Genomic DNA, 18,875 nt, shown 5'->3' on the forward strand with positions numbered 1-18,875 from the left:
TGTAATAAAACTTAAAATACAAATGTGTATTCTTATTTATTTTAAATCTTATTTCTTTTCCTTTTTTTTAAATCACTTTTAAGGGAGCAAATAATATAATTTTAATTTAATTTTATTTAAATATTGTAAACTAATACAACTGGTAACCAAAAGTTTGTATGTGAGATGTGAGAACTTACTGGGAGAGTGGAATTCAATCGGTTTGCACGGTCCCTTAAGAGGAAATGGGATGCGACAATTTACATATTATAACAATTTTAATATATACGAAAATCAAATATAAACCGTCCACCTAGTACAATCATTCAAATAAAGTGAAAGTAGCTACAAGAAACTTTTAATAATTTTTTTAAACAAACTGTCTCCTTTTTCCTCTGATGATCTTAAATCCAATGTAACAGCAAATGAGACCACTGCTATTTTTATATAGTTTTTTCTTAACGCCTTTGTCATGGGTATACGCTCACCCAGGAACAACAGCTGGCGTCGTAAAAAAAAAAACACTACCTCTTTTGTCCAAAGGGGGTGGTCTAAAAATGAACACAAACTGAAAAGTTCCTCGAATAGCCACTTAATAGTTTTAAAGTATAAAATATATACCACATATATCTTCACATATACAGTCAAGAGTCTCAGGAAGGCAGACTGTCCATATCTGTGGCCCCAAACTCAATCTGATAAACCCACTGTTCGATTCGCACCTTCAGCAGCTGCCTGCTAGCCGGTGGCAGCCTCCGCAACGTAGCCGCGAGGTAGACGCCATATTTGTCTTCATCGTCCGTGGGCGGCGGCAGCGACCTCATCACCAGCGACTGCAACTGGTCCAAGTCGTAATGTTCCTCTGAATGTTCCGAGCGTTTTGGCCGCTTGCTCTTGCCGTAGAGGGTTCGGATTGGGACTGAGCTCGGGCTGGGGCTGGGGCGGTGGAGACTGGATGGGCCTAGTTTCCAATTACCTCGGTCTGTTGAAGAAGAAGGCAGCGTCCCACCGGTGCCACTGGAAGAAGAAGTGGCAGGCACATTTTTTGTAGTTGGTCCAAGGCCATTTGTAGTTTTTTCAGGGACAATTGTACTTTTTTCAGGGGCATGATTGGTAGCTGCTTCAGTCCGCTCCTCGGCAGGCGAAATCGGGTTACGACTAGTGACGCTTGTGGACGGGCTCACGGCTGATTCGTCGGCACACGGAAGCGGAAAAGGGCTCGTCTCCTCCTTAAATTGCATAGCGCTTGTCTCCTCCTTGAATGTTATAGCGCTCGTCTCCTCCTTGAACGTTATAGTGCTTGTCTCTCGGTCTTCGCTGTTTTCCGACTCGGGGGAAGACATGGGGCTCATGTACGTCGGTTGGTCGAAGATGAAAGGCTCGAGGAAGTGGAGCAGAGGCATGAACCGCCATTTCTTCCCGTTTTCAGTGGCTCCTTTGCGCTGCTCCCTCTCCGCGTTGCGCAACTTGCGGTAACAGTCCCGCAGGCTTTTCCATCTCCTTTTGGCGTCCTCCTCTAAAAAGAAAAGAAACAGTGTGAATTCAGATCCCTTGTTGTCTTTTAAAGAGGCAAGGCTAGTTTTTTTTAATATAGCACAATTCAGACACAAGGCCATTCAAAGTGCTTTACAGGGGCATGAAATACATCAAGATTAAAACACATCAAGTACAGAATAGACATTAGAAAAGCCAATGAAAAATATGAATATGAATAGAAATAAAAACATTGAAATTAAATTAAAAATACAGGTTGAAAGGGGAAACAGAAAAGTCTTCAGATTTGAGCTGTTTTTATGGGAGTTTGTTACAGACATGTGGAGCATAAAAACTGTCGGGGGTACTGGGGAACACTTGTTGACTAAACCACACTTATTTTAAAGGTGCACTGTGTAACTTTGGGGGGTGTCAGAGAAGTGAACATGTTCCAAGGTATATTTATTTTCATAACTGAATAATCAAACTTCCCACATTGGAGAAAGCTATTCAAAAAGTTACTGGTTCGCTGTTGTTGTTTACAGCAGCAGGGCCCACAGTTTTCATACAAACATTCTAGTCTTTACTATATCTAAACTTTAGTAAAATGTAAAAATGTTTATTAAACTAACTGCAGGCTCTGCAAATGTTAACCCTCCCCTTGAACTGCAAAGTGCACCTCTAAAATCAGTGCATATCTCCTCACGATTTGCTACCTGTACCTCTACTGTGTGTGCATTGAAACAAGTCCAGTGGTGTTAATACACAGCCTAGTAAAGGCTCTGTAAATGAGCATGTTGCTTGCTAGCTACAATATGCCTCCTTTGTTTACATCTAGGTTTACAGAGCCTAGGTTGTTTAAGCGCGCACACAAAACAGTTACAGTTAGAGTTTGGCAGGTTTAAGATACTATGTCTGAATTGGTTAAAGAGAATGAAGGTATTGATGCTGTAATTTGTTCCAGGAGTCAGGCGCACTGAAGCTAAACTCAGCTGTTAGCATTTACTAGCCGCTATGGTGGTTGTTGATCAGCTACAAATGCTAACGACGTTACCAACCTGTAACACCAATCTGGCTGGCGACACAACGCCAGGCATCATGGCGTCTTTGTCTAACTCTATAGTCCCGGCACGTGGGGTTATAAAGCTCAGGATAGCTCATCACTGAAGCGATGAGAGGGACCTCCATTTCCTCATGGACATGTAATCCATCAGATGCTAACTGCTGCTGGAGAGAGGGGGGAGTGTGAAGCGTGAGGAATGTGAAGCCTCGCGAGATTAGGCTGGTCTCGCCAGGCTACGCGAGATCAGTTATTTTTTCTTCCAAATACAACACAGGCCTTTTTATGTCACTTAACATTTGACAAGTTATTCTTAGAAGCAAACATTGAGAAATACAATAAACTACGCTAACGTGTCATACACAATAAGATATGAAATTAATTATACAATTTTACTGAATTAAAATTAGATAAAAATTTACTGAATTAATAACTAATTAAAATGAATTAAGGTAAATCAACAAGGATCGAGGGACTTATTTTGTAAAACTTAAAAAAGATTCTAATAATAATTGTGATTTCAATAGGCAACAACATTTGGGGTAAATTTGAGAGAAAGATATTTGTGAACATGAAATTTACATATAATAAAAATATCATTACAGAAGAATTCTATACCAAACTTTACCATATGATACTCAAAAACCGGTATAACATGCTTTGTAACTAAACACTCATGGATTCTATTCCAAAAATGCTGTTTCTTCACATACTTTTTCAATTTACAACATACTCAAGCATGCTGGCTTGCCCTACTGCGATGATATATTAGGACAAATTGGTATTTTGGGCATACTGAATTTGAGATGCATATATAGGGGACATCCTAAATCTTTTTCTGGCATAGTAAATACTAAACAGCATGTGTTAATGCAGCCATGGGTATATTTTTATTGTTTCATACCAAACTTTTACATAAATCGAGCTACCCTTAACTCCAAAATAAAGAACAACAGAGTCAGTTAAAATTGTCAACCATGTTTTATTGACTGCCGAACATTCATCCACTCATCCAATTAAACATTTCCCCCCTTCAAGTTTTATGCTATTAAGCCCCACCATAGCACTTAAAGACCGAGTCACCCAGTGCAAACGAGAAAAATAAAGAGAATGACAACCAGGTCAGAACAATCATTGATAGTAAAAGAAAAGTGAAAACGGGGACACAAAGCAGGAGTAGTGTAGGAAGGACTTTGACTTGAAATAAATTAGATACGCCATTGGTCACATTTTGACTTTGTGGAACTGAATTAAAGGTGCACTATGTAACTTTGGGGGTGTCAAATAAGAGAACAATTTGGAAAGTATATTGTCATGTCTGAATAAACCATTTTCTTTTAATCACAGGAAAATGTGATCCCTGGAACACTGTTTGGAGTAACAAAGCTTCCCGAAAAGATACTTTTTCACTGTTGTTTTTTACAGTAGCAGGGCCCACAGTTTTGTTTACAAACCTATTCTAGTCTTGCGCTTGGTTTTAGGTGTCTTAAAATAATTTAGTTTTGATTTGTGATGGTAGAATTATTCAATATTAAGAATTACATGTAGAGTAAATATGTTTTGTAAACCTACTACAGGCTCTGCAACATGTGAACAAATCCCCCTCAAACTGAAACTGCATACTGCACCTTTAAATACCAAACTTAAGAAACTGGACATTGAATTGAGAATCACTGCTTCACTGAGATGACTTTCAGTGACAATACTGTTGCAATAAGCGCTTTAAAACTAAATAAAATAGAATTTGTTCAAAAGGCAAAATACTTGCAGATAATTCCAGGTGAATTACCTGCTTTACCTCCTTGTGCTTCAACCAACACTGAAAAGTCATAAAAAAAAAATAATAATAAAAAATAAACCCAGGCAGCATTTGTGCTGTACTTTGTTTGATAAGGTTGCTGCTGTATGTAAACATCACATCCCATTTAAAACAAAACTCAAAATAACTTCCATAGCAGATTTAAAATTATATTATCCCCAATTATGACAAACACAACAACATCAGTCTGTATGATTTGCGTCTGTGAACGTTCAGTTTTATATGAAACAGGGAAATCAATCTAGTCGACATCAAGGAAATCTGGAGAAATACAATGTCGGACTCAAACTTTTAATCTAATAAACTTTCACTACGGAGAATAATTTTCAAATTTATGGCCAATTAATCGTCCTCTTTATATATATGTTTTTTCTTCTGGCCAGGTTTTCTTTCAGATATCCGAGTTTGACAAGATGAAAATGTGGCTACCTCAGTCAACTACATATACAGCTCCGGAAAAAAATGAAGAGACCACTCCATATGTTCAGTGTCTCTTGTTTTACTATTTATTGGCATAACGTTTGAGTAGAATGAACATTTTGGTTTTATACTATAAACTACTGACAACTTTTCTACCAAATTCCCCCCAAACATATAATCATTTAAAGTATTTTCATTAAGTAATTAAGAGATAAAGATTGAAAAATTTAAAAAATTTAATTTAATTTAATATTTTTTTCCGGAGCTGTATGTAGGGAAAAGGGACCCAGAGTAAAACACTTACTGACAGTATTTGATAGAGGTATTTTATGAGCTAGTTGTATCCCAATCTATTGCTCTAAGATGTATCGTAATGTCAGAAGCAAGCTAAAGGAATGATAGCAAAATAAAAATAAAAAGAGTGTGTGGTCTGTTTCCCTCCGATCTGACACGGCTCAAGTCAGCGATTTCAGAGAATATTCAGGAGTCTTTATTTATTCTGTTTTATTGGATTCTGAATCCAAAATTAAATTAAATTAACCTTAAAATAGAAATGGAGTGTTTCACAGCTTTTTGGTAAAATCCCACCGATATTTAGGACATCATCGTTTTGTGATGTGTGAGTATCCTGAAAAAGTGCCCTAAAAATTGTATTATTCCTTTAAAAAAAATGTGAAGTGATTGATTGTTCTAAAAAATATGGCAAAAATGTGGTTCCTTTCAACTTTGTATTGCCATTAATAGATAGTAATAGTGTTTTTTTTCTCTTTGCCACAAATCACTGATTAATTTGGTTCTATATGAATATTAATTTAGCATTTGATGATCTGATTTATACTGAAACTATACAAGAAAATGCCAAACCAAATACTTCACTATATAAAATTGATTTTGTTGCCTTCAAAACAGCCCCCAAACCCAAATGTATTTAAATATATAATAAAATAGTAAATCTTCAAATTTAAAAAGCAGGTGCCAATGTTTTTTTTTTTACATAATTTTTTTGGCCTATTAAGTCACAAATATTTTTTTCTAACTGTTTAATTTTTTTGTCTATCAAAACTCACAAATCTTTTTAGCCCTATATGAGACAAATTCCGCCCCACAATGCAATGCAACTCTGAAAATTCTCTGAAAATCTCCTATGCCTGTCAATCTCGTATTGGTTCAGCAGCCAACCCAACCTTAATGCCACCAAAAACCCCTTTACTGGTCACATTATAAGGAAAGAGAAAATGAAAATTCTCGCGAGTGTCAAGAGAAAAAAACTAAACAGAAAGAAACTGCTTCAAGTATCCCGAGTGGAAATCAAAAGCCCTGAAGGTTCTTCATTTTTTATTCATATTTTTTTTAAATCCCACAACTCCTCCTTCTCTGCTGATAGGCTTGACTGTGTGTGTGTGTGTGTGTGTGTGTGTGTGTGTGTGTGTGTGTGTGTGTGTGTGTGTGTGTGTGTGTGTGTGTGTGTGTGTGTGTGTGTGTGTGTGTGTGTGTGTGTGTGTGTGAGTGAGAGTGTGTTTATGTGTGTGTGTTCTTTAGTTCACAGCAGTGGTTAAAAAATAAGTTTAAAGTGCCAATTGCAATCGTTGATTTGAAATAAAACTTTTTTTAATTTTTTTTAGATACTAGGAAGCGTTGATCCAAAACTTAACCTAATAAATTAACATCTAATTTAAAGTGTAAGGCGAGACACTACAGGCAAATATTTTTTTTAAGTATGGATCAATTTGGACATGTTTGGCTATTTTGCTTCCATAACATGTTTTTCTTGCACACTAGTATAAATAAAAGTTCCAAAATGTACATCCAGGTGTTTATTTGACTAAACCTTGTCTGTTTGCATCTGTTTATTTCTCCTATACAACCATCTTTTACGGTCATTATCTCAACATTATTATTTTTTAAATACTCTGAACTAAAATTCTTATCTTCAACTAAACTTTCCATAATCATTCTTGTTACAGAAGAATTTGTTCATGTTGTTAATTGCCTGATTTATGATACATTGTGTTCTTAAAAACATGCCGAAAATGCATTTTTAAAGACCTGTACATAGTATTTTTTTAAATTTATAAAATACAAAAAAAAGCCTGTTTCCAAATCTATTCTGTAAAGTTCTGTTTGTTCACTAATATGTTGAAATAAAAATTAAATAAAGATTATTACTCTGGCTTTATTATAATAATTATTTTTACCCTATACATCTGCAGTGTCTCTTCTTAAAGGTAATCTAAGGATGGGGGATTTTAACCATGACTATGCAACATAATTTGCTTGTTCATGCTGATGGTTTATGACATGGATTTAAATTTGTGCTTTTTGTCTGTTTCAGCGTGAGGCCTATAAAGCAGAGAACCAGAGAAGGGGGGGGGGGGGTGGTCAGGGGGGGACATTATAACTTCTGCATCCCAAACCGGCCCTGCGTTCCAAATCACATACTTTTTTTTTTACTACTACACTACATACTAAAGCATGCTGGTTTGCACACTATGTTACGCACTGTTAGGGCATCTGGGTATTTTTTGGCATACTGCATTTGTTAAGCACGTATTGGGACATCCTTAATATTTTTCAGGGATACTAAATAGTATGGTAGTATGGGGATTTGGAACGCAGGGCGGGACACCAATATTCTCCGTCATCCTCCCCCCGAAAAACTAGGATTAATAATCCAAAGTAGGGCTGTCACAAAACACAGAAATTTCAGCTACTTGGAACAAAAATACAGACTCAATAGTGCATTTATAAACGTGATACACTTTGACCAAATGAGTGAGCTGAAATTCTGTTTCCAACAAACAATTAAGGACAAGAAAATATACCAATCGTTTTAGAGCCTGGATTGTTATCGAGGCTTTAAACAGCTTTGAAAGATAAATCGCATTTTTTTTAAACTAGGGCTGTGCTTGAAAATCAATGTGGCAATATATATCATGATATTTATTTTCATGATATCTGTATTGTATGTTGAGCTTTGAAAATAGATGAATGGGTTGTGAACTACACACTCTACAACTGTAGGTGGAGGGTTTTGAATTAGAATTTCAGTTTTTAATTAAATAGTTTGACTCTAGTTTTTCTACTGCATTATCAATATAATATCAATGTGGTTTGTTAACAGCAGCCAGATCATATACACAATTTGTACTGAATACCAGTTTCACATAACTTCAGGAGGGAGGATGACTGAGAACAGAAATGGTTTGATACTGAAATCAGATACATTTTTAAAGAACTTTTTCCGTAAAGCAAAATAAAGTTCACTGCCTCATGAAGTGAAAACCTTTGAAATAATCTTTCTGAATTTGTATCATGAGTGAAAGAGAACACTGAAAGAATCCCAAATGTGTCCAGTAGGTAAGACTTTTGATTTCCCGTTGAATTTCAAATGTAAACAACTCCCATTCCTAAACATTTGACCCTTTAAAGCTACACTAGGTCCAGTTGTGTGATTGGGTTGCAGAAGAGGATCGGTCCCTTTTTGTTCAGCCCAGTGTAGAAGCTCCACCATCATTAAGACTTAGACTAAATCGCCTTCACTCTCTCTGTCTCTCTCTGTCTCTCTCTGTCTCTCTCCCCCCCCCCCCTTGTGGGACATGTGGCTGTTAGGATTTCTTGGGACAGTGTGAGGAGGAGTCTGTGTTTAGGACCTCTATCATGGTTCTGCTGGACGGGAACGTCTCCGCTACCGACGGCAGGTTCTGGTACCAGCTCGGCAAACTGTTGGGGAAGGAATTAACACATTAAAATAATAATAATAATAATATCTTTATTTGTATTGTATAGCACCTTTTAAAAACAATGGTTTACAAAGTGCTTTGACATAAAATACATACTGTAGGAGCAAGTACATTCAAATAAATGCATACTAATGAAAAAACACATACACAATTATATAAATACACATATTCATATATACACACAATACACCAAACGAGAGTAATAAGTGCGAGGGTGAAAAGACATTGAGGAAGAGAATAAAAAGTATTTGCCAACAATTTTACAATAACAACACTTTAGAGAAAAATGTAATGTGTGTGTGTGTGTGTGTGTGTGTGTGTGTGTGTGTGTGTGTGTGTGTGTGTGTAGAATGTGTTAAAGGTGGAGTCAGCGATTCTGGAGAATGCTTGATGTCAAAATCACTTTTTGTCGTGTCTTAATATACATGGCATAGACAGTAAAACTGGCCTGTTACTAGCTACATTAGGCCTACACCTGTTAATATACACTTTTTTTTTACATACCAGTTTATAGATCCGAGGCAGTGTATTAACAATAGATATAATATTTTTTTATCAGCGCACACACACACACACACACACACACACAGTACAGACAGGTACTGTAACTGATTGTGAGGAGATATGCACTGATTTTATACAAACATTTGAACACATTCATAGTCGCTGCCAAGAAGCCTGAATATCAAGCAAACAGAGAATGGGGCTTGGGGTCTTCTTACCTCTTGAGACTCATCCAGCTCTTTGCTGTTTTACTGAAGCTGTCTGGACTGGGCGTTGTCATGGCTTCAAAATCCACCAACTGAAACAATATGAAAACCCAGATCAGAAAACACACACACACACACACACCCCCACCCACACACACACACAGTAGATCCCCCAGAGGTGAATGTCCACATGTTGGTTTTTTTTCAGACCAACAGGTCAAAACTCAGTCACATTTCTGTAAAGCGGTGAATGTCTGGGTTCTTGTTTACCTTTCCTTTGGGGATCCTCCCGATGACTTCTTTCCCACTGGCCATCAGAGCGCCCATCACCACAGAGTACGCCACCACACTGAGGAGAATCAGGAAAACACTCTTACACACATACCAGTGCTTTCTGAATCAAGCCTGAGCATTTTAAAAGCTTCCCGTAGACAGGTGTTTAAAACTAGTATGTATGCTAAAACATTTACAACAAGTATTCAAAAACTTGTTTGAAAAAACCAAGGACTATTCGAAGTAAAATGGTATTCAGGAAAGCCCTAATTCCACCGTGGTCTTCTCACTGAGGAAGACATAGCTATGACCAACTCTTACACATGCTACCGTTTGGATTTGTGAATGGTGTGACCGCTATGCTACACACTTGAAGGTTTGGATGTGTGTATTACCTGGATCCCCTGGAGAGGGGCATGAGGTTACAGAAGTAATAAACCAAAGAGAGGATCAGGTTACACACTGCGTCTGCATCCTGGAGGAACAGAAGGCAGAGGAGAGTCATAACCTCATGTGGACTCCATTACAGTTTAACAACAATACAGGGTGAACGCAGAGAGATATTATATTGTACAAAGAACCAGGCCTTAGTCAGATATTACAGGAGAACCAAGAGCCTAAGGAATTAGTAATTGTTCCAGGTAACTATTTAAATTCAGCCACTAAGAGCATTCTTAGTTGGAACAAAAGTCATATGAGTGTCATAACGTGGACTCGATTTCAGTTTAACAACATAGTCTTGTCAAGTCATGTCATGTCAAGTCAAGGACACTTTATTAATTAGATTTCTTCAATATGTGCCGGACATACAGAGGAAGCCAAAGTACGTTCCTCCCCGACCCACGGTGCAATAACTACAAAAGGGTCAAATAAGACGAGATGGGGTAAGTAATATATACAATAGATAGATTCTAAGCAGGGCAAAAGGTAAGGCACAACCAAACCGTATAAAACAAGTAAATCAATTAAAATGTGCAATATGAGGAACAATCCACGGTGAATCCACGGTGAACACAGAAAGATATTAAATATTATAAAAAGAACCAGGCCTTAGTCAAATATAATAAGAGAACTAAGGGCACCCCAGAAAGTTAGTCATTGTTCCAGGGTAATATTTAAATTCAGCCAGGAGCATTCTTAGTTGACACAACAATAGGTGCATTGTTCGGTGCCATCGAACCTGTTTCATAAATCAAATATTAACAGAAAGCTCAACAATAACAGAAACTGAGTCAAGCTGAAATATTGGTTTTTAATCCTTCAGTAATACTACTTCTCTAATATCAAGAAAAACTGTCAAAACCTCCCGCCTGGAATCTGATCCAATTGTCAAATCATTGCGATATCCTCCAGATAATTAATTCAAATATTATCATATATTTAAAGGCCTACTTCACCGGTTGGAATATGAAGGTGTATTGAATTCTGAGATCCTATGTAGTATAAATGTGCAAAGAAAAAAATTGAAATTGGTTCATCCTAACCTGAGAAAAGGCAGAAAGAGTGTTTTATGGTCTCACTGTCTAACCCTACATTTCTCTTACTGTGATGTCACAGTAACGTCTGTCAACATTTCCGTGATAAAAAGACTAAAAAATGCTAAGATTTTCATTGAGAATAAATGTTCTACTCATTTTTGTTGGACATGCTTCTGCTTTCTAGATTGTGTATGTTGTGCCTGACGTGGTGCCAAGGTAAAGAGCCGTTAGCTATGGGCATACGTCTTACCCCTAGTTCAGTGGAGAGCATTAAGGCCTTTCCTTTGGCCGTGAGGTCTTTGTAGATGGATTCTATCTCTGACTGGTACTGCTGCGTCCGCTCCTCTGTCGTCTGCGTCTCCACCGAGAATAACATGTTGCCCACCCTGGAACACAAGGACACAAGTTGATGAGAGTGTGAGTGTGAGAGAGAGAGAGAGAGAGAGAGAGAGAGAGAGAGAGAGAGAGAGAGAGAGAGAGAGAGAGAGAGAGAGAGAGAGAGAGAGAGAGAGAGAGAGAGAGAGAGAGAGAGAGAGAGAGAGAGAGAGAGAGAGAGAGAGAGAGAGAGAGAGAGAGAGAGAGAGAGTGTGTGAGTGAGTGAGTGAGTGTGTGTGTGTGTGTGTGTCTATATTTATATAATTTGCATCTGAATTTTGTATCTTGAATTTTTTTATGTGTGATCATTAAAAACAATGGTGAACAACAGGTGAAAATTAGTTGTTGAAGATTTTTTTTGAATGCATACATATTCAGTGCTAGATATTCAATAGCTTATTACTTTCAACATCTGATGAAACAGATTTACTTCCATAGTGTAGCCTCTGTGTTGAAATATTTAATACACAGCAGGAAATAAAAAGGACAAAAACACAGACAGTATCTTTACACTACATTAAATTAAATGTCATTTAGCAGATGCTTTTATCCAAAGTGACTTATAACTGGAGCACACATTCACACACCGATAGCAGCAGCTACCACGCAGGGTGCAAGCTAACTATCAGGAGACATTTAGGGTTCAGTGTCTTGCTCAGGGACACTTGGACATGTGGCGGGGAGACGGGGGATTGAACCACCAACCCTATAGTTGCGGGTCCACCACCCTATCCACTTCGCCACAGCCCCCTACATACACCCCATTCATTCCGCAGACGTCCTAACCTGTCTCCAGTGATGGTGGTGGTAAAACCGTCGTATTCTTTGCCTGACTCCTTCATGCTCGGCACCTTGGAGTTGACCGTGAAGCCATCTCTGGTTTTACTGTTGAACTGCTTCAGGAAACAAACACAAACACATCGACACACACACACACACACACACACACACACACACACACAGAGACACACACACACACACACACACACACACACACACACACACACACACACACACAGACAGACAGACAGACACAACACTCCGGGGTTTGTCACTGCTGGAATGGTTATAGTGGAGCGGCTAAGAAGTGCTTATTTTCGGCAGAATCTTTCAGTTGATGATATAAGCGTGAACATTGTCATGTGCATGAGTCTCCATGGGCCACTTGACAAGACAATTGTCCGAGACATTTGAAATTGTGAATTTGAAAATGTCTCATAGAAATGTATTGGGTTTTATCATTACATTACTTTTTTTTTTGTCTCGGACAATTTCCTTGTCAAGTGACCCGTGGAGACTGCTGCTCATGCCAATTTTCACGCTTGTATCACAAATGGAAAGATTGTAGCATTTATCCGGTCCACTGTCACAAGACATTCAAATTTCATTTAACTTTAAGGGAATTTATTTATCCTCGAGAGACCAATTGAGTCTAAATACATAATAAAATAAATAAATACATACACATTAAATACATACCAACCAAAAGCAACAATATGCTGTGTTGCTTCAAATATCTCTTTTGATAAAACATTTGACATCAAAAAATCAAACTAAACATCAGGCTATAGAGAATATTTTATTGAATTTGTGTTTATATGAATTTATTGTGAGCAAGACCATTTGACTTTTTCCAAAGTGTATTATCTATGGGTTTACTCATTCAATACTGTGGTACTGTATGTATTCTGTTTGCACAAATGTGAAGAAAAATAAAGTAATTTTTTTTTTTTTTTTAAATCCAACTTTACATCGAGCTTGACGGTTCATGTTTTGACTCAATGTTAACTTAAAGACCAACTTCACCGGTGGAAATATGAAGGTGTATTGAACGCTGAGGTCCTATGTAGTATAAATGTGCAAACACTTTAGAAATCGGTTCATCCTAGCCTGAGAAAAGGCAGAAAGAGTGTTTCATGGTCTCACTGTCTAACCCTACATTCTCCCACGCGTGACATCACACATGGTACAATGTAGGGTCAGGATTAACAGGACAGCTGGGCCAAGGGAAGACTGAGGGAAGAAAAACCTCATTCATTTTATTATAATAGCGATTTTATAATGATAGAAGGCCGGTTCCGTATGGGTGAAGTATTCCTTTAATTATTTTCATCAGCAAATGACCAAACTACTGAGCTAAAATAGACCTTAATATAGACCTTTAGGTATGTTTATTTTCACATGACATCACACTAAATACTTTCTTCTGAACTCATTTCCCTGTGTTTCGTCCTTACCTTCATTATAGGAAGCAGATCTTCTACTTTATTCACATTTTCCAGAGCCTGACGGACCTCTAGCAGCCCTCTGGGGTTGTACGCCCTGGGACCAGAAAACAAAGACCTGGTAGTTAAAGAACAGGCCTTGCTCCAAAAAGAGGTGCTTTCATCTCAAGGTTAATGTTTATTTTGTACATTGTCCCTGTCCAAATAAAGTTACATTATTGGTAAAATAAAGGTTAAAAAAAAAATATATATAGAATAGAATAGATTTTTTTTGTTGTAAATTTCTATCTACATAAAACGCCAACTCACTAGGTTATTGCAAAAACTCTATTTAATCAAAAGCCAAGCATATTCACATAACGGCTCTCAAGTTATTCAAGTGAAACATGGCGATGCATTTATATAATAAGTGTTTTTTAAAGTGAAAGAAGATAGAAAAGTGCATGTGTTGGTGCTATAATATACCCGTGGTAAACCAGTATTCTGTCTTTGATGAAGTCCAGGATGTTGTCAAAGTAGGCCAGGTATCTGATGTTGATAATCTGTCCCCTGGAAAAAAAAAAATTATTTCAACATACTGTCAAAAAAAGTGCTTTCAATGAGCTTTTCAGAACACATTCTACAGTGAATTTTAAACAGATGAAACTGGGTCATATTACGAGGAATATAAATAAATGTTTCTTGCACTAGAAAGCTTAGAAAATAACCGCTTTAGCAATGGCCTTGTGGTAATTCTAGAGGCTCGGGGGACCAAACTGTTACCTGATGAGGTTGATGTGATTGTTGAAGCCTCGACTGAGACTCCTGGCGGGCATCTGGTCTAACCACAGAACCGGCTGGTCTGGGTCCGCCATCCTACGAGCAACATGGGGGAGAAAGGCCTTTAGTGTGTGTGTGTGTGTGTGTGTGTGTGTGTGTGTGTGTGTGTGTGTGTGTGTGTGTGTGGAGGCTGACTTGGTTTTATGTCTGTATTTGGTTTGTTTAGCTAGCTGTATGCTATGAGCAAACTTAGTACTCACACACAGTACAGACAGATAAATGATCCTTATATAGATATTCAATGATTTTCACAAAAAGTGATTTTGACAACGAGGATTTTATAAAATTGCTGTCTTTAAATTCAGACTCTATATGGTTATGCAAGACGGGGTAAAGCCCGGGGAATCGGTGGCTATCACATATCGACATCTTCCTCCTTCTGATTCCTCTAGCTCCCTTGTGTTTTAACTTAATATCCTTGGAATGATGATGATTAGGATTCCACAGTCGCCACGGAGACACATTTAATTTCTCTTGGAATAAGAAGGAGCCACTGAGTCTTTAGTCCGTTTCAAATAGCCAAAACAAACTTCTACTTCACAGTAACCCGACACTAATAATAATAATAATAATAATGGATTGGATTTATATAGCGCTTTTCAAGGCACCCAAAGCGCTTTACATGGTTCCAGGTTCCACTCGTTCACACACAGTCATATCAAATCCACTTTCCTTTAGTAAGTAAGTCACGTCTCCATACAACCACTTTATTAAACTGTAACTTGATCCTGTTAGAGTCCATTAGATTACTGGAAAATCAATAACGTTGGCTGGTCCACTATGTCTTTCATTCTCGTCTGATGCATCTAAAGCATCTCCTGAAGAGTTTAAGTGGTGTCTTCAAGCTATAAATATGTTTTGAAGTGTGGCAACATTTACTATCCTATTTAGAAATTGGCTTTAACTAGTAGCCTGCATAAATAAAAACAAGTGATGTCACACATGGTAATATGTAGGGTTAGACAGTGAGACCATAAAACACCCTTTATTTCTGCCTTTTTCTCAGACTAGGATGAACCGATTTCTAAACTTTTTGCACATTTATACTACATAGGATCTCAGAGTTCAATACACCTTCATCTTTCCACCGGTGAAGTAGGTGTTTAACTAGTACATAAGCAAAACAAGAGAAACCCTGCAAGTAGCACACACAAATCCATGCACACAAATCAAAACTATGTGACGTAACTACTGGTATTATTTAAACCTGCAGTGTGTAGAATTTTGGGTTTTATTTCCTAGCAGATTTTGTAGAAAGTAATTATAATATCCATAAGTACGTTTAATTTAGTGCATAATAGCTGAAAAAAATGTTTTGAATTATTATTTTTTCCCTTAGAAAGGGTCTCATATATGTCCATATTTCTGCATATTTTGGACCAAGGCCTAGTGCCGCCATCTTGAAAGTGTCATAGTTGGAATGTCATCAGGTGCATTGTTTAAAATTTAGAATTGTTCTTGTCCTTGAAGGCCACTGTAGCTTCTGTTATTATTCGAAAGGGGTGGGGTTACCCAGGGAGTGTTGCATTCTAGAACTTTGTAGAACTTTCTTGATGATGTCATATTACACACTGCACCTTTAAATAGCTCTATAAAGTAAAACCATCCTCACCTCCTCCATTTTACAGCTATGTCAAACATGTCTCTCCACTGCATCTGCCGCGTCTTGCCGTTGACTCGCACTTTGCTGTTGCTCCACGTCCGATGCATCGCCTGCATGACTTCTAGTGTCGCTAAACCCATCGCTACGGGAACAAGGAAGTGATATTAATTATAATAATGATTGATTTAATGTATATAGCATAGTTTACAGTTTAAATTAAAATACAACAGAATCTCAAGAAGCTGCACAAAAAACTGGGATAATCCGGCAATGCAGTAAAAAAAAATAAAAAAAAATAAAAGTACAAGTTGTAATAATCAAACAATATAAACACCAATCAGAATGCACAGGAAAAAGACTAGCAAAACTAGCAAGGGAGAAGAATTGAGGGCAACATAAATAAGAACATACAATATGTATTTGTATTTAAAAAAAAAAAAAAAAAAAAAAAACTTTCAAGATGTATTTGTACTGTTATTAATACTATTTGAATGATCCATATGAACAGATAAAGTGATCATGTTACTACCTCTGTGTATTCTCTTGTTGGGCAGGAACCCCGGTGTGTCATATTGCATCAGCGCCCCCATGTGGTCGGCCGTACAGATTAACTTCTGCACTTCAGGGCTGTAGCTGTCGAAGTTCTGTGGCAAAACATCCCTACAAAACACACACACACAGGAAGACACAAAATAACTTAACTTCGTTGCAGTGGTCGTGGGTTCAAATCCGACCCGTGGACCTTTACTGCAGGTCATCCCCCCCCCCTCTCTCTCTGTCTCCCCATTTCAACTCTGTACTATCTAATAAAGCTTGAAAATGCCACAAAAATCTTCTTAAATTTTTTTTATATGAACTTCATGAAATCCTTTGTTTGATTAACCTTCTGAAAATGTCAAACGGAAGGAAAATGTTTGGGTTGAATGACTGAGGTTCCTTATAAACAATGGAGGTTAAAAGGTAAAAGGTGTCAGGTGTTTTCATAAACAGAACTGAAACATTGTATCATTTCATCTGTAGCTTTAGTCTTTATAGTTATTCCCCCAGGGTGTGAATGACTGTGTAACGTACTTGATATGTGGCTGCAGGCCGGGCTGTTCCTCGTAGTCTTCTATGAGGAAGGGAAGGTTCTTGGCCCAGTGGTTCTTAAAGTTCCCCGGCAGATCCTGGTCCACGTTGTACTCGGCCACCGGGATGTCCAGGTGGGAGTGCAGGTACCGAGAGTATTCTGAAAAGAGAGAGCGAGAGAGAGAGACAGAGAGAGAGAGAGAGAGAGAGAGAGAGAGAGAGAGAAAGAGAGAGAGAGAGACAAAGACAGAGACACAGAGAGAGAGAGACACAGACACAGACACAGAGAGATAGAGAGACAGAGAGAGATAAGATAAAATATAGAATTTAAAAATAACTTAACTGATTTATTTTGGCAACAGAAGTTTGACAGAAGTTTTAACCAGTATGACAATACAAAAAGAAGAATGCTTAAAAATATTATTATAAAGTCCAATGGATTTTTTGTCTCTCCGTGCATTGTATTAATTACTTTCCTAAGCCATTACGTGCATTTTAAATTGTGCAAAAAACTTAAAATCCTACATGTGTTTGTGTGCGCATATTTATATGTTTAGGTGTGTGTGTGTGTGTGTGTGTGTGTGTGTGTGAGTGAGTGTGTGCGTGCGAGTGTGTGTTCGTTTAGTTTGTTTGTTCGTGAGTTTGTGTGTGTGTGTTTTTATATGTTTATGTATATGTGTGTGTGCGTGTGTGTGTGTGTGTGTGTGTGTGTGTTCATGTTGGGACCCCCACCTCTGAGGTATTTGACTTTGAGGTACTCTGAGCTGGCCTTCTGGCCCAGCAGCGGGTCGTTGAGCATGACTTTAGTCTGAGCTTTGATTCCCTCGTAGAACTGTCCCATGGCCACGTGACTGAGACCCTTCATGTACTGACACACCTCGTTATAGGGCTCCAACTGCAGGCACCGCTAACGGACACACAGGACGAGAGGGGGAAATATTAGACATTTTATTTATTTAAAAACAATTTTTATTGGTGAGAAGCATGAATAAACAAACACAGAGCTCAATATACAGGTCACCATTTTTTTTTTTTTTACATTTTTCGTAACCCCCCACCTCTAGAACTACGGCTCCAACTGCAGACACCGCTAAACGACAGATTTTGTTTTTTGACATTTTAACATATTGTATAGTTTATTTGTAATAGTTAATGAACTATGCTATGCTGGATGCTATGGTTGGGCGGTATCCTATTTGTCATACCTTTACACACACAGTCAGGATATTGCAATAGGGAAGTTTGTGGATATACCCAAACCAACTGTATCAGATAGATTTACCTAGAGGATGCTAGGGTTGGGCAGCCTATTTTTCATACCTAAACTCAAACCTTTCCCAAAATGTATCATCAGGTGAAATCTACTCATTACTTGAACTGTGGCCAATTTGTGTTTTAGTTTCTCGCCTTACACAACATTTTACAAGATTACATTTTACATTAACTAATCACGATAAAATTACCTTCACCAAATCAACTCATTTTCCTGAACAGTGCTTGAACACAACACAATGTAACTCAATGCTGGACACGGACACACACTCTTCAGGCATTTATTATAAACATGCGCTGCACACATGACACAACAGATTTTATAACGACTGTGATTTAAAGGAACAACATTGCTATTTTTACAATTTGGTATTACTGCTGTTCCATTTGTCTGTGTAACTTTAACCAATATATAACCCTGCTGCATATAAAAGCTGCAGTTAAATAGTGATTTGTGTATTGTGCAGCCTAACAGAGGAGTGAATGACCCAGGCTATATCATTAAACTGTTTATTTGATCAGTTGTATAACTAACTCTAGGTATACAAGCAGCTTTAACTT

At 37.8% G+C, this 18,875-nt stretch overlaps 2 protein-coding genes across 3 annotated transcripts in view; both read right to left on the reverse strand.

Moving 5' to 3' along the window:
• Positions 1-291: 291 nt before the first annotated feature.
• Positions 292-2,653, reverse strand: LOC307265631 (uncharacterized protein). Its single transcript, XM_080047407.1, has 2 exons — positions 2,511-2,653; positions 292-1,495 (listed from the first exon to the last, which is right to left on the reverse strand). Exons 1-2 carry the CDS (start codon positions 2,638-2,640, stop codon positions 633-635), a joined length of 993 nt encoding a protein of 330 aa, XP_079903533.1. The 5' UTR covers positions 2,641-2,653; the 3' UTR covers positions 292-632.
• An 847-nt stretch (positions 2,654-3,500) lies between these two features.
• Positions 3,501-18,875, reverse strand: part of ttc13 (tetratricopeptide repeat domain 13) — a gene marked incomplete at its 5' end in the record, with an annotated part of 26,435 nt that continues 11,060 nt past the window's right edge. The window contains 13 exons of one of the 2 annotated variants that reach the window (XM_080048020.1): positions 3,501-8,471; positions 9,214-9,293; positions 9,472-9,550; positions 9,870-9,949; positions 11,203-11,338; positions 12,114-12,220; positions 13,565-13,649; positions 14,018-14,101; positions 14,315-14,407; positions 15,984-16,116; positions 16,504-16,634; positions 17,046-17,202; positions 17,775-17,949. In XM_080048020.1, the coding sequence (XP_079904146.1) occupies positions 8,357-8,471; positions 9,214-9,293; positions 9,472-9,550; positions 9,870-9,949; positions 11,203-11,338; positions 12,114-12,220; positions 13,565-13,649; positions 14,018-14,101; positions 14,315-14,407; positions 15,984-16,116; positions 16,504-16,634; positions 17,046-17,202; positions 17,775-17,949 (1,455 nt within the window). In that variant the 3' untranslated portion in view covers positions 3,501-8,356. Of the gene's footprint in view, positions 8,472-9,213; positions 9,294-9,471; positions 9,551-9,869; positions 9,950-11,202; positions 11,339-12,113; positions 12,224-13,564; positions 13,650-14,017; positions 14,102-14,314; positions 14,408-15,983; positions 16,117-16,503; positions 16,635-17,045; positions 17,203-17,774; positions 17,950-18,875 lie in introns of both variants that reach the window. The other variant, XM_080048019.1, reaches the window with a different exon arrangement.

This window comes from Ammodytes marinus, assembly GCF_949987685.1.
Source record: "Ammodytes marinus genome assembly, chromosome: 19".
Taxonomy (NCBI): domain Eukaryota; kingdom Metazoa; phylum Chordata; class Actinopteri; order Uranoscopiformes; family Ammodytidae; genus Ammodytes; species Ammodytes marinus.

What these genes read in the sequence shown, in the direction of transcription:
- LOC307265631 (XM_080047407.1), bottom strand. Translation starts at nt 2,640, where the DNA reads ATGGAGGTCCCTCTCATCGCTTCAGTGATGAGCTATCCTGAGCTTTAT. An exon ending in CAGCCAGATTGGTGTTACAG is followed by an intron (nt 1,496 to 2,510) that starts GTTGGTAACGTC and finishes TTTTCTTTTTAG; the next exon opens with AGGAGGACGCCAAAAGGAGA.